Raw genomic sequence first — 16,074 nt, 5'->3', positions numbered from 1 at the left:
TATATGGGCTTGTGATTATGTAATGATAGGGGTAGGGAAACGGACAAGTGAGCCCTAATCTACCCGCCACTCTGTCCCTGCCTACTCTCAACGACCCGCCCTAGGCGACGGGGTACAACTGGGCGGCGGTCCCTACGCTCAGTAAGTGCACGAGACAAACAGACAAGGGTACACAAAGCTAAGGGAAATGGGGCAGTTGCCCACGGCAACACCGTGAGCAACAAGAGTGGTGAACGAGCCGAGTCAAACCAGGAGTGCACGAGGTACCAAACGCAGAGCAGAAGAGTAGTCAGTAAGCCAGGGTCAGTATGGAGCAGGATCAAATAGTCAGAAGCTGTAGCTGGGCCAGGAAACCACACGGGAAGAATCACAAGCAAGGAGGAACAGGAAAGGCAGGTATAAATAGACAGAGGGCAGGAGCTAGCTGAGTCTGGCCAGGCTGCGATAGGCTCTCCCACTCCTAAGCCTGCCAGCCTGAGTGGTGGAAGCTGGAGTCAGTCTCAGATAGAGAGACTCAGGTGAAGACTGATTACCTATGGAAGTTAACCCCGAAGCTGTGCCTGGCAGATCCTTTACACTTGCATCTTGTGGTTGTGGTTGTGTTGTACTTCCTCCCCCCATGGGTGACACTTATATCCTTGAAGAACCGGCTAGTATCTGACAAAGATTAGAGAAGATGGGTGTCTGTCTGACAGCAAAGACGGTGTGTGCAATGGTTGCTCATTGCAGTTTATGTTAACTACATTGAGGCAAGATATTGACTTGTTCTCTAAAAATATTGGCACCGGGATTTAAGGCTCAAGTGCCATCTTAGGCTGCGTTTTTTAGACTTTGTAACAGGGTGATGAGACATGTATGCATCATGCCTTGAGGCGATGCTGTGTCTATAAAACAGCAATGAGTCCGCCAAACTCGACTCAGTGATGGTAGAGAGCCATGAGTGACCTAAACTGTGTGTTGTGAGAGCTAAGAGAAGAATGTGGTGGCTTTTTAGGCAGTCAGTATTTTATCAGTGCCATTACTGTGGTGGACCAGACCAGAGGAGCGCTGATTCTGAGAGAAGGACTGGAACTGAGTCGCTATAAGGAGACTGGTCAGAACCAGGCTAGGCTGAGTCTGTGCTTGGGCCTGTAGTGTTAGCAGAGCCCTGAAGAGAAAGTAGTGCCTGGGTAGGTAGCCCACGCTGTATAGAGAACTAGAAAAAGTCAAACATTTTCCCGCAAATTGCGACTTTTATACCATTTGCGACCTTTACAAAGTTAATTCATTTCCCCCATTGTTTTCCTGGTTCGTGCTTGTAAGGTCCCTGCACTCACATGACTAGAGAAAAAAGTAAGATGTTATATATGCTGTATTTGGAGTTCAAATCAATTTATAACTAAAAACCATTAGAATTTTTTATTTACTTATTTAATATCTGTCTTTGAGTGCTAGATTTTTTTTTGTCTCTAATAAGAATAATGTAAACTTACCTGGCTTAGGGTTTCCAGAAGCCTTACATTCAAGAGTCACAGGTTGATTAGAAATAACAGTTTCATAGACAACTTCCCCAGAATGCTCTATTTTTGGTGGTTCTGCCAAAGAAATTAATTAAATGAATGTATTTAAAAATGTATTCTGAAGCCTCGCCCAATATATACAATATATATATACTATACATGTACTATATAATGAAGAATTAAATAAACATAATATATATTTTCAAAAGAACTAAAGCTTATATTTCTAATCTGTAAGATTGTGCTAAATATATAACCATTTAGGCTTTATTATATAAAAGTGTTTTATGTAAGAATTATCAGTGTTTCTTCAATGGCCATAACATCTGATTATCCAGTTGAACATTTAACAATATTCCATCTAAAATATAAAGTATTAAAAGCAATCAAGAAAAATGGACAGGTTGAAATGTAAAAATGAGTTTTTAGGTATGGTAAGTTAAATGAGTCATTGTACAGCTCAATGAATTAGAAGATCATCAAAAAGTTAATTTATTTCAGTAATTCAATTCAAAACGTGAAACTCATATATTATGTAGATTCATTACACACAGAGTGATCTATTTCCAGCAATTTTTTCTTTTAATGTTAAGGATTATGGCTAACAACTAATGAAAACCCCAAATTTAGTCTGTCAGAAAATTAGAATATTATATAAACCCAATTTAAAAAATGATTTTTAAAACCGAAATGTTGACCTACTGAAAAGTATGTCCAGTATATGCACTCAATACTTGGTCAGGGCTCCTTCTGCATGAATTACTGCATCAATGCGGCGTGGCATGGAGGCGATCAGCCAGTGGCACTGCTGAGGTGTTATGGAAGCCCAGGTTGTATGTTAGTGGCCTTCAGCTCGTCAGCATTGTTGGGTCTGGTGTCTCTCATCTTCCTCTTGACAATACCCCATAGATTCTCTATGGGGTTTAGGTTAGGCGAGTTTGCTGGCCAATCAAGCACAATGATACTGTGGTTATTAAACCAGGTATTGGCACTTTTGGCAGTGTGAGCAGGTGCCATGTCCTGCTGGAAAATGAAATCTGCATCTCCATAAAGCTTGTCAGCAGAGGGAAGCATGAAGTGCGCTAAAATTTGGGGGCTTAATATAGGATTACAAATATGGCAGACCTTGGGGCCTTTATTAGGCCCCAGGATGCCTGCAATCGCGTTGCGATGGGGCCGATGGGTTGTCGGAGGAGGCCACCCCCTCTTTCTAACGCCTTAGATGCCGCGGTCATGATTGACAGCAGTATCTAAGGGGTTAAATGAGCGGAGCGCCCCACCCGTTGCAGTGAGGTGTCAGCTGTATTACATAGCCGACACCCGCTTAATATGGAGCACGCTCAGCCCGTGAGCGCGCTCTATACTTTCCTTTAACGCTTTTCACGTACATGCATGTGGCAATGCGTTAAGGGTTTAAAGAGACTGCACTCATGTTAAGGGACTTAGACTGAGAACTATGTGAATGCCACTCTGTGGTTTGGGACCAGTCTTTTTTATTGCGCAGATAGTGATGTAGCAGCCACTGGGACCTACGGAGGCACAGGGAAATCATCTTTAAGTGATTGCTGCGCCCTGGATATATTCTGCATTAATAGGGCAAGCTGTGTAGTAGCCCGCCGTCACTTTGGCGCCGCCTAACTTGATGGGAATTCCGGCAGAGTTGAGACCCCTGATCAAGGTTTAGGTGGCTCAATTTGTTCAACTGTGTCATCCTCCAGGAGGCTCTGTTACAAACTCCCCTGCTTTTGTCTCTCTTTTTCCTCTTTTTGCATATCGTTTTTGATATATATTTTTCATAATAAAAATAATTCAGATCTATGTAACATAACTGTACTTAGCAATATATGTCATACCCCGATCTATTGATTTTATTATTTGAATCATTTTGTTATTTGAGATCTCAGTAAAGAGACATTTTAAAATGAATTAAAACATGATTTACCATAAACATTTAACACAATGCTTTGCTCAACTTCTCCAGCTGCATTTGTTGCCACACACGTGTATAGTCCATCATCTTCTAGTAGTGTGCTTTTAAACTGTAAAATGCGGCCAAAGGATTCCATCTACAAACATAAAAATACAAAATTCATATTATGCTACCACTATTTTATCTGCTTGTTTATTCCTTAGGTTGTGAGGCTTATGTTGTGGCATGAAAGAATATTGTGCAAATATGAACATTATAATGTCCGCCGTTACATATTCAGTTTGTGTTTAGTTCCTGCCTTTAACTCCTTCCCGCCCACACCATGTAAAATAACGGGCTAATGGACTGGTCCCTGTGCCAGAACACCTTTAATTTACGTACTGATCGCCAGGATCAGGCAACCAGTGTAAAAGCCCAATTCTGTACTGTGGCAAGGAACTGAAATAATCAGTTCCCTGTTATGAAAAACCCTGAACACTGCTGCTTCTGCATTTGGGTGGTTGCTAGTGAGGCCCAGAACATCAGTAATGACGTCACAGGGATTGTGCAGAAGGGGCTTGGAGGCATGCAGACAAGATCTGTATCTTCTCTGCATGTCTGGCTATACAGATCACTAGAAACAGTGATCTAATGGGCTGTTACCATCAGATCATAGTTATCAGTGATCTGTATATGGAGACAGCAGCGAACACATACATAATGTGTTTCCTGCTAACTTGTGCCCCAATAGTAAAAAAATAAAAAAGCGACAAGGGCCAATTTTAGACATTCTGCGTGACGCAAACACGTTTTGCATGGGCATCAGGTTCCTGTAAGATGAGAAAGTACGTTATACCAAACATAAAATAATTATCCCGTCCACCAATTTTGGTTTGTTCTGCAACGGCCCTATCTAATTTTGACCCTTTACTAAAGGTATCATCCATGTCCAGGTGCTGCATCTAAAGCTAAGGGAGGGAGATACACATATGTTTTTTTGCTTTTGGAACTATAACATCATCATAAATTACACAATGTACACATATTTGACATTGTTATGCACAGGAGAATAAGAGGATTTATTTTTTAGGTAAATATTATTAAACAATTACTTTAAAATACAGCATGAAATAAATAAGCAAAACTGCATTTTTTTTTTCCTTTTTCTGACTATTATTAACAAAAAATACATACTAAATTAATTAATATCCACTCCAACTTTAAATAAGAAGAAAGGTCCATGTGTGGCGCAAAAAACTAGCAAAACATTTTGGGGTAGCCTAAGAAACAAAATAAAAATTCCCCTTTAAAATACAGCATTCCAAAAGGTGAAATTTAACTCTAGGTATGAAGGCCCAAGATACCCCTGATCATGAAAGGGTTAAATGGGGAGGCTCATTACAAAAATCCCTTTTAATATTGAAGCCGGCTCAACAATTAGCTGATTATTGTAGGCCTGGTTTCAGAAACACGCGGCAATAACAGCTGAACGTATGGCTGGCCATATATTTCCAATGCCGGGGGAATGTAGTATTGCCTGCCGGCCATTCAAATGGCAGTCCATTTAATACATGGATAGGCCGGGTCTGCCGTAGCAAGAGCCACTGTGATGTCTATAGGCTCTAACAGGCATAGATAACCCCTTTATGACTCAGGGGCACAATTTTAGGTCCAGCATACTCCTGTATGACATGTAGGGATAACTATGTGTATGTTTCAGCATACACAGAGATACAAGAATTTTTAATATATTTTGTACACTTACTTTGATATTTCCTTTCACAATGTTAACAGGTAACCCATTTTTCAACCAGGTGATGTGAGGACTAGGAATGCCAGTAGCAATACATTGCAATGTGATAGATCTGAGCATTAGAACAGATATTGGTGATTGCTCAGGTTTAATGGAGGGGCGAACTGCAATACAAACAGAATATTTCCATGTTTAAAAACATATCTGCCTCCAATATAAATTATTAGAGAAACCCTTAGACATTTATGACATATCCACAAGCTCAGCTGTTTCCGGAACTCCCATAGAAGAGAATGGAGAGAGCTGCGGACATGTGTGACTAAATAATCTTTTCATTCTCCGCTTGGATGCGGTAGCCTCACCAGGCAAAGTCGGGTTGGCCGACCCCCATTCTAAACACAGGTGCAGGTCCCAGAAGTGGGAACTACATCTATCAGACATTTATGGCATATCCTGTGGAGTTGGGAATACCTCTTTAAGTACCATCATAGTAGTGTTATATGACAGATATAACAAGAAGAACTCACAAAGAAGAACTCACAAAGTAGTGCTAGATAGCAGGAAGCCACCAGTGTGTTTCCCCAACTTCCCTTCACTCCTTAGCATCTGCAATACCTATTACACGGATGTTCGCACTCTATATATTAATACACTTACCGTGCACATTCACATTAAAAAGTTTTCTGCTGGTCCCGGCTTCATTCTTAGCAATGCACTCATATGATCCACTATCTGATGACTCTGACTCTAGAATAACAAGTTTGTGTCCATTTGACTGAGTTTGCACATCACCATCAATATCAAGAGGGATTCCATTTTTCAACCACCTATTAAATAAAAAGCGTAATAAAACTATGTCGCTTTTAAGTGTGTAAATCATCAAATGAAATGGAAAGTGATATTAAATCCAAATTTTCTGATCAGGGCTATCTCTATCTGAGGGGATGCCCGAGCAAGGGGTTCCCTTATGATCATACAGAGAATTGTGTGGTGGTTTAATGACAGCTGCAGTTCTCTGTTTCCAAGTGCAGGGAATGAAGTTAAAGCTGGACGTGTTGGGAACATGAGTGGACTAGCCCACCAGGAAAATTGTCATTAATCCCTCCGCTACCTTAGATCACTACGAAAATGGGTATCAACCCCTCCACTACCCCCAAGCCACCTTTGAATAGCTAATTTTTTTTAAAAATACTACAGAACAGCAGAGTGGCCTATATTGTACATAATGTGATCGGCGCTGTAATGTAGATTACACCAGTGTTTTTTATTTAGAAAAACGATCATTTTTGACGGAGTTATGACCTATATTAGCTTTATGCTAATGACTTTCTTAATGGACAACTGGGCGTGTTTTACTTTTTGACCAAGTGGGCATTGTGAAGAGAAGTGTATGACGCTGACCAATCAGCGTCATACACTTCTCTCCATACTTTACACAGCACATAGTGATCTAGCTAGATCACTATGTGCAGTCACTTACTCACATATTAACGTTACTCAAGTGTCCTGACAGTGAATAGACATCACTACTAGCCAGGACGTTATGTCTATTCAGAATTCTGACACTTCGGTAATGTTTGTGTGAGATTTACAGCACAGCAAGCGTAATCTCGCGAGATTACACTGTAAACTGTCATTTAAAATGAGATTACGCTTGCTGTCATTAAGTCTCACACAAACATTACCGAAGTGTCAGGATTCTGAATAGACATCACGTCCTGGCTGGTAGTCATGTCTATTCACTCTCAGGACACTTCAGTAACGTTAATGTGTGAGTAAGTGACTGCACATAGTAATCTAGCTAAATCAGTATGTGCTGTGTAAATGAACGGAGAGAAGTGTATGACGCTAATTGGTCAGCGTCATACACTTCTCTTCACAATGCCCACTTGTTAAAAAAGTTTCTAAATAAAAAACACTGCTGTAATCTATATTACAGCGCTGATCAGATTATGCACAAGATAGGGCACTTATAATGTGGTGACAGAGCCTCTTTAATGTGAAGCCAGCATTATTTGATGAGAATATTGTGTGAAAGTGTGTCTTTGACTTATCATACCTTATTGTTGGAATAGGAGTTCCTGTAACATAACATTCCAGTTCAATAGGGTTATTGGCAATAACAATGTGATCTCCGGAATCATTAGTATCTTCTATGGTTGGTGGTACTAGGACAAAGAATAATAATAATTAAATGGATATATATATATATATATATATATATATATATATATATATATATACACTACCGTTCAAAAGTTTGGGGTCACCCAGACAATTTTGGGTTTTCCATGAAAACTCACACTTATATTTATCAAATGAGTTGCAAAATGACTAGAAAATATAGTCAAGACATTGACAAGGTCAGAAATAATGATTTTTATTTGAAATAATAATTTTCTCCTTCAATCTTTGCTTTCGTCAAAGAATGCTCCATTTGCAGCAATTACAGCATTGCAGACCTTTGGCATTCTAGCTGTTAATTTGCTGAGGTAATCGGGAGAAATTTCCCCCCATGCTTCCAGAAGCCCCTCCCACAAGTTGGATTGGCTTGATGGGCACTTCTTGCATACCATACGGTCAAGCTGCTCCCACAACAGCTCTATGGGGTTGCGATCTGGTGACTGCGCTGGCCACTCCATTACAGATAGAATACCAGCTGCCTGCTTCTTCCCTAAATAGTTCTTGCATAGTTTGGAGGTGTGCTTTGGGCCATTGTCCTGTTGTAGGATGAAATTGGCTCCAATCAAGCGCTGTCCACAGGGTATGGCATGGCGTTGCAAAATGGAGTGATAGACTTCCTTATTCAAAATCCCTTTTACCTTGTACAAATCTCCCACTTTACCAGCACCAAAGCAACCCCAGACCATCACATTACCTCCACCATGCTTGACAGATGGCGTCAGGTGCTCTTCCAGCATCTTTTCAGTTGTTCTGCATCTCTCAAATGTTCTTCTGTGTGATCCAAACACCTCAAACTTCGATTCGTCTGTCCATAACACTTTTTTCCAATCTTCCTCTGTCCAATGTCTGTGTGCTTTTGCCAATATTAATCTTTTCCTTTTATTAGCCAGTCTCAGATATGGCTTTTTCTTTGCCACTCTGCCCTGAAGGCCAGCATCCCGAAGTCGCCTCTTCACTGTAGACGTTGACACTGGCGTTTTGCGGGTACTATTTAATGAAGCTGCCAATTGAGGACCTGTGAGGCGTCTATTTCTCAAACTAGAGACTCTAATGTACTTGTCTTGTTGCACAGTTGTGCAGCGGGGCCTCCCACTTCTCTTTCTACTCTGGTTAGAGCCTGTGTGTGCTGTCCTCTGAAGGGAGTAGTACACACCGTTGTAGGAAATCTTTAGTTTCTTGGCAATTTCTCGCATGGAATAGCCTTCATTTCTAAGAACAAGAATAGACTGTCGAGTTTCACATGAAAGCTCTCTTTTTCTAGCCATTTTGAGAGTTTAATCAAACCCACAAATGTAATGCTCCAGATTCTCAACTAGCTCAAAGGAAGGTCAGTTTTATAGCTCCTCTAAACAGCAAAACTGTTTACAGCGGTGCTAACATAATTGCACAAGGGTTTTCAAGTGTTTTCTAATCATCCATTAGCCTTCTAACACAGTTAGCAAACACAATGTACCATTAGAACACTGGAGTGATGGTTGCTGGAAATGGGCCTCTATACACCTATGTAGATATTGCATTAAAAACCAGACGTTTGCAGCTAGAATAGTCATTTAGCACATTAACAATGTTTAGAGTGTATTTCTGATTAATTTAATGTTATCTTCATTGAAAAAAATTGTGCTTTTCTTTCAAAAATAAGGAAATTTCTGAGTGACCCTAAACTTTTGAACGGTAGTGTATATATATATATATATATATACATATATGTGTGTGTGTGTAAGAAAGCAGCACGGTGTGAATAGGTGTGTGCCAGTCCTTAAGAACTGTAGCTCCACATTTCCCCGTACCCAGGGGTACAGTGAAAGATAAAGAAATTTAATTTGCTCAAATATGGGTGAATAAAGTAACCTCTTTTTTTTTTCTACCATATACATTTTATGCTTTTTAAATATGGGAGGGACTTAGTGAAAGGGGGTGTGGTCAACCGTAGCTCAATGCATTTACTATATTTATGCCAGAAACTGACGTAAATTAGAGTGGAAATCTGAGCTGGCGTAGATTTCCTGCAGTGTTGTACAAACAGCCGAAATGCAACAAATTTATCAAAAGGCACATGTTTTCTCACATCTTACTCCAGCTAGTTTTTTATTGAGACTGATGTAGTCTTAATACATCTCCCATGTTCCTTAAAACCACTCATGCTGGCTGCTTGCATGCTTAGGAGCTTACTGCATATTGTTTTATTATTGAGTTAAAGTATAAGGGCATGTTCACCTTTGTGTTGACTTATTCGTTTTAATATTATCCATTATATTTTAATGGATGGTATCAAAATAACGGATGCAAACGGATTACAACCCATTTCTATCCGTTTTACATTGACATAAATTATAAAAATAACCCATTCCTTAGACATCTGTTTTTTTTAACGGAGAAATAAGTCCTGTACTCTGCACTTTTATCTCTGTCAAAAAAATGATGATTATGGTCCTGTTCACATCACCGTTCGCTTTCCATTCTGGGGTTCCGTCTGAGGTTTCCGTCGGGTGAACCCCGCAACGGAAAGTCAAACTGAAACCACAGCTTCCGTTTCAGTCACCATTGATATCAATGGTGACGGAAACATCGCTAATGGTTTCCGTTCGTCACCATTCCGGCAGGTTTACGTTTTAACGACGGAATCAATAGTGGAGTCGACTGCGCTATTGATTCCTTTGGTAAAATGGAAACCTGCCGGAATGGTGACGAATGGAAACCATTAGCAATGTTTCCGTCACCATTGATATCAATGGTGATGGAAACGGAAGCTGTGGTTTCAGTTTCACTTTCTGTTGCCGGGTTCACCCGACGGAAACCTCCAACGGAACCCCGGAACGGAAAGCGAACGGTGATGTGAACAGGCCCTAACACAACAGAAGCGAACGGATGCTAACGGATGGAATTAAAAATTCCATTGATTTCAATTGGATTGTTAAGTAATCCGTTTTTATTACTTATTCTGATCTAAAAATGGATCGGCCTAACGTATTATACAATGCAAGTGTGAATTTAGCCTAACAGTATGCAGTAGTCTACACTCCCTCTAGTGGCTGCCATCCTACACATTTTCACATAGCAATTTTAACAGTAAATAATATAGAAATTTAAGAAAAGGGTATTTTAGTATGTGCATTTGTGTATATGTATGTATATTTGAACCATGTGCAATTTCTATTTTATATTCATCGCTCCGTACCTATGTTAATTCTGTCTTTATGCTAGTTACATATTAAATGTGATCAGCTGACGCCGGCTTGTTTTTCCCGTATGATCCATCAATTGTTATGGTGTTTGTATACTTTTTGATTGAAACTTAAATAAAATCATGCTTCTTTTATGGGAAAATGATCATAGATTTTCTTTAAAGGTGATATATATTTGACCACGAATCTAAGTTCCTAGATTACATCTTATGTGGCATATATTTTTGGTTTAATGATTAGAAGAATGTAAAGGAATTTAGGTTAATCACATTCACTAAAGCCTTCTTATGGGCATAGACGTGTTTTAATATCATAATTAGATATTTTTGAGAATATATTTACACAAAGCAGACCTAAACATCACTCGTACATAGTTAAATGCTATGTAAACCATTCAGCACATTTACTTTTTGAGATACAGCTTCTATGTATCCTGGATACATAAAAGCTGTATCTTGTGCACAAACCCCAATCCGTCAGTTTAGCGGGACTGACGGCTTCGGTGACAGCAGGTCCTGGTGATGTTGCCAGAGCATAGTCATCCACTTAAGATCTCTAATGTGATGAATTAGTCTGGTACCTCTTAATTTATCCCCATGCTGCAACAATTAACTAACCTAAAACATGAACATCATATTTGATTTCAGTCTCTCCTGCTATATTGGTAGCCACACAAGTGTACTGTCCCTGGTCCTGCTCCCGTGTATTCTTAATCTCCAGCTTCTTGCCATTGTACAGAAGTCGGATTATGTCACTTGTCTCCACAGGCACTCCTTCTTTCAGCCAGGTTATCAATGGTAATGGATGGCCCCTGGCTTCACACTCCAGTACAAGGGCTTTACCTGCGACTACCTTTTTACCTTGTGGTCTACTCAAATCTCCATCAATTGTAGCTGGAACTTGTAAATAGAAAAAACACAAATAAGATATTATTACAGCAGCATTACAGAGATTCATGTCATTTTGGTCCTAATCTGCTTGGTTTTATCAGACACCTACAACTATAGTTACTGAATTAAATCAACTGTATGCAGTTTATTCTTTAAGACATAGTGTATGGTTCCTTTCTAATTATTTTACTCTTTATCTATGTTAAGAAGAATGTTCTTTTACTTCATAATAAGGCACTGCTGCAATTGGATGTTTAGACTTTTTAATTGAATTAATTTATTCATTATTAGAAGAGAAATAATGTGTTTATCCCTATGTATAAAAAAAACGTACCTTGGACAGCCATTTTGGGGCACACACAATTATATTCTTGTATTATCTGTATAGACAGTGCAGCAGGACGAGTGTGCTTTATGGCAGGTAAAATTATTGGGAGTCAATTGACAGAGAAATGTCATAGATTATTACAGTCTCCAGGAAGTAATGGAGTACAGCCTCTAACCTGGAGAGTGACAGGGTAGATGCATACAAAGTCTTATCTGTGTATATAGTCTATAGTGTAGAGTTTTGATATCCTACCTTAGAACAGCCTCCAGCAGTACAAGACCTGTCATTAACATGCCCTCCTTCCAATGATAATGAGATGAATCTGCTCATTTTGTCCCAATCTATGCAGCAAAGCTGACAAATGAGCTACAGAAAACAGGATGCATCAACTGACTCTGACTGCTCTAGTAGCCAGTGTAAAACTGTAATAAAAAAACCTCAGTGTGAACAGGGCCTAAAGCTAATCGCTGGGAGTGCCTGCAACCATGTGATCAGCCTAGAATCGTACAAAACAGACAACCCCTTTAATGAGAGAATGCTAAAGTCTCTTAACAAGAGAAAAAAACAAACAGATTTAATATTATTAATTACAGTTTAATGTAAATCTGTCCATACACAGCTTGATTCTTGTATGAGCATAAAGTAAGTGCTTCTCAACATTGAAGTCCATTGATGTGCATAGGAAAAATCTTTCCATGTACTTCCACTATGGTATGTTCCATTTGTATGTTGGATGACCTTGTTCTGACATAGCTCTGCCTGCTGCTAATAAGAAAATCATAAAATAATGGCTCCATGAAACAACTTACCATAAATATCAAGCACATACGCCTTCTCTGCATTCCCTGCAACATTAGCCACATGACATGTGAATTTGCCGGAATCCGTAGTCTTAGCTTCAGACAACTGTAGATATTTGCCTTTCTCAATAAAAACAACTCGTGTACTGGGAAGAATTGTTTCCCCATCTTTATACCATGTAATTGTAGGGTGTGGAATCCCCCGGGCATCACATTCCAAGTTTATTTCACTATTCATTATAAATGATAACTCTGTGGTGGTATTTCCATCCTTAATATTGGGTGGAACTAGAAAAAGAAGATGTGATAAGATGTAATTGAGATATTTTCTAGCCGGCAGGCAAAGGGAATATGGCATTATGTTCAAAGGGTAAGTAGCAGTGCCTATTTTTTACTGTCAGAAACAAATAAAGGCCACTGGAGAGAGAGGTGCAATCCAGGGTTAACAATCATCAGCAAATTCCTTGACAGTGCCTGTAATGGGCATCAACACGCTAAGAAACCCTCCTTTAAAAATCCCTGGCTGAATTGTTCTTTATTGTGTGTGTTTTGTATATGCTATGTATGTGTTATTCCTGACTTCTTTGTTGTTTGCAGAGTAAGCTGTTAATAGTAAAATGTAGTTACATTTTTGGAACTTACCAAACACAGTTAAGGTACTTTCTTTAGTCTGGGAGCCGGCAGAATTAGTTGCTACACATTTGTAATATCCACTGTCACTTAGATGTGCATTTTTTATGTAAAGAACTTGTCCATTTTCCAAAGTGATTATATTGGGGTTTCCCATAACAAGTAATCTGTACAAAAAAACAAAGAAAAAAATGTTATATTTAAGAAGTAACAAAAGTTAACTAAAGTAAATGCCAAAGAGGAGTAGCGTTTATGAACTGGAGAATATGTGACCACTGTTAGTTACATAGTTACATAGGACGGTTGAAAAAAGACACATGTCCGTCAAGTTCAACCAAGGGATTGGAACAATTTCTACACATTGACATAGAAGCTAATGTTTTTTCGTTCTAGGAATTTATCTAAGCCTTTTTTAAAGCCATCTACTGTCCCTGCTGTGACCAGCTCCTGCGGTAGACTATTCCATAAATTCACCGTTCTCACAGTAAAGAAGGCTTGTCGCCTCTGCAGATTGAACCTTTTTATCTCCAGACGTAGGGAGTGCCACCTTGTTTTTTGAGGGGGTTTTACATAGAACAGGATCTCACCATATTTTTTGTATGTGCCATTCATATATTTATATGAGTTAATCATATCCCCCTTAGTTGTCCCTTTTCAAGGCTAAATAGGTTTCATTATTTTAATCTTTCCTCATAATTTAGATTCTCCATGACCCTTATTAGCTTCGTTGTTCTTTGTATTTTTTCCCAACTCCAGGGCATCCTTTCTATAAACTGGAGCCCAGAACTGAACTTTATATTCTAGATGAGGCCGCACTAATGCTTTGTAAAGTGGTAATATTACATCCCTGTCCCGCGAGTCCATGCCTCTTTTAATACACGACAATATCTTGCTGGCCTTTGAAGCAGCTGATTGACATTGCATGCTGTTATTTAGTTTATAATCTACAAGTACACCCAGATCCTTCTCAACAAGTGACTCTCCCAGTATAGCTCCCCCTAGGACATTTGATGCATTTCAGTTTACGCCAATGTCAAGGATTATCTGTTTAAAAGGTTTTTGAAACAGTCATCAACATTAACGGAACGATTAGAATTTACATATTTACAATTCATATGATAGGACCAGGGAGTAATGAAACTTTCAGATGGCACAGAGATACCAGAATCATGAGGCAAAGTGAATAAGGGGAAAGTCAAACATGTAATATAATAAACCTATAATAGCATTCTCAGTTTTGGGTAGAATTACACTTTTTGATCTTTGAAAGGTTTGTCAGGGGTGTAGCTGGGGGGGGGGGGGGCTGGTTGGAGCATGTGCCCCAGGCGCCGAGTGCAGGTGGAGATGGGAGGGCACTGTTAGCCACTGTTTGTCACTTGTAAAAAAACAATGGAAGATATGCAGCATTACTTACATTGTATGCAGCACATCTACTGCAGTCCTCCTCTTCCTGAGCGCTCTGGTATGTCAGATGTGCGGCATGAGCTAATATCAGAGGCTTTGGTTATCTCCTCTCCTCTGTATAACAGGACTCCTCTACATATGAATATATATACTGTGCGTGCGTATATGTGAGTACATATTTTATTTTTCTGTATGTATGATGCAGCATTTGTAATCAGTAGATGGAATTTACATTGTATTTATCATTTGTATGTACAGTTAATAGCGGGATTACATAAACAGCTTATAGCATATCCCAGATATATACAAGACATACAATTCACTTTGGTACAGTCCAACACTTCAATACAATTCTTAGACATCACAATAACTAAATCAGAATTGAAACTATCATTGGATATTTTCACTAAAACAACTGACAGGAATAACCTCTTGAGATTCGAGAGTAGTCATCCCAGGGGCTTAGTAAGGGCACTCCCATACAGCAACTACACTGCTCTATGCCTCTACATGTACTATGCTGCTCTCTACCTGTACAACATGTAATGTACTGCTCTCTACCTGCACTACATGTACTGTACTGCTCTCCACCTGTACTACATGTAATGTCCTGCTCTCTACATGTGCTACATGTAGTGGTTTTACACTAAAACCACTGACAGGAATAAAGTCTTGATATTCGAGAGTAGTCATCCAAGGGGCTTAGTAAGGGCACTCCCATACAGCCAACTACTAAGGGTGAGAAGAATAGTATATATGGAAGAGACAAGTAATAAAAGGCTTGACGAAATGGGGGAGAAATTTATCTCACGGGGATATCCAAGGAAATTGGTTCAACAGCATAGGGACAGAGTCTCGAAGTCCAACAGAGAGGGGCTCTTATCCACACAAACGTCTAAACAAACAATTATAAAGTATACCAACAAGAGAATACCATTTGTATCTACATACAATGAAACCAGCAAAGATGTAGCAAAAATAATACACAAACATTGGCCGATACTTAACAGTAACTTAAGATACGTCCCTGAATTTTCGGCACCTCCACTTTTGTCCTATAAGCACTCAAAAAATTTGAAGGATAAATTAGTAAAAGCGGATGTCGGTTCCAATAAAAAACTAACACAGACTTTCCTGGGGAAACAGAAGTTGGGATGTTTTCCCTGTCTTAGTTGTGTAAACTGTAGATATATGATCAAAGGTGAATTTTTTACTCATCCCATAACTGGAACCGAGTACAAAATAAAACAATTCCTCACCTGTACATCGGAATGGGTCATTTATATTTTACAATGTCCTTGCAATCTTCTATATATAGGGGAGACTACTTTGGATTGCAAAACACGTATAAACAACCATAGGTTTACTATTCGTAATAAAAGGCTGGATTTACCAGTATCAAAACATTTTGTGGAAGCAAACCATACAGAAATAGATTTACGCTTCAGAACAAACATCATATTACCAAACCTAGACGAGGCGGTGATAGAGTATC

The 16,074-nt window shown here is 39.2% G+C and overlaps 1 protein-coding gene across 1 annotated transcript in view; it reads right to left on the bottom strand.

The window, feature by feature from the left end:
• The window catches only part of HMCN1 (hemicentin 1), a 345,767-nt gene that overhangs the window by 208,024 nt on the left and 121,669 nt on the right, over positions 1 to 16,074 (bottom strand). The window contains exons 30-37 of the mRNA XM_075833451.1: positions 13,188 to 13,342; positions 12,555 to 12,833; positions 11,145 to 11,426; positions 7,221 to 7,329; positions 5,819 to 5,988; positions 5,174 to 5,325; positions 3,442 to 3,565; positions 1,473 to 1,574 (exon numbers count right to left, since the gene is read on the bottom strand). Of these exons, the coding sequence (XP_075689566.1) occupies positions 1,473 to 1,574; positions 3,442 to 3,565; positions 5,174 to 5,325; positions 5,819 to 5,988; positions 7,221 to 7,329; positions 11,145 to 11,426; positions 12,555 to 12,833; positions 13,188 to 13,342 (1,373 nt within the window). The remainder of the gene's footprint in view (positions 1 to 1,472; positions 1,575 to 3,441; positions 3,566 to 5,173; positions 5,326 to 5,818; positions 5,989 to 7,220; positions 7,330 to 11,144; positions 11,427 to 12,554; positions 12,834 to 13,187; positions 13,343 to 16,074) is intronic.

This window comes from Rhinoderma darwinii, chromosome 7 (genome assembly GCF_050947455.1).
Source record: "Rhinoderma darwinii isolate aRhiDar2 chromosome 7, aRhiDar2.hap1, whole genome shotgun sequence".
NCBI classification, from domain to species: Eukaryota; Metazoa; Chordata; class Amphibia; order Anura; family Rhinodermatidae; genus Rhinoderma; species Rhinoderma darwinii.
The sequence above is the reverse complement of the archived record's forward strand: the minus strand, read 5'-3'. Positions and strand labels throughout refer to the sequence as shown.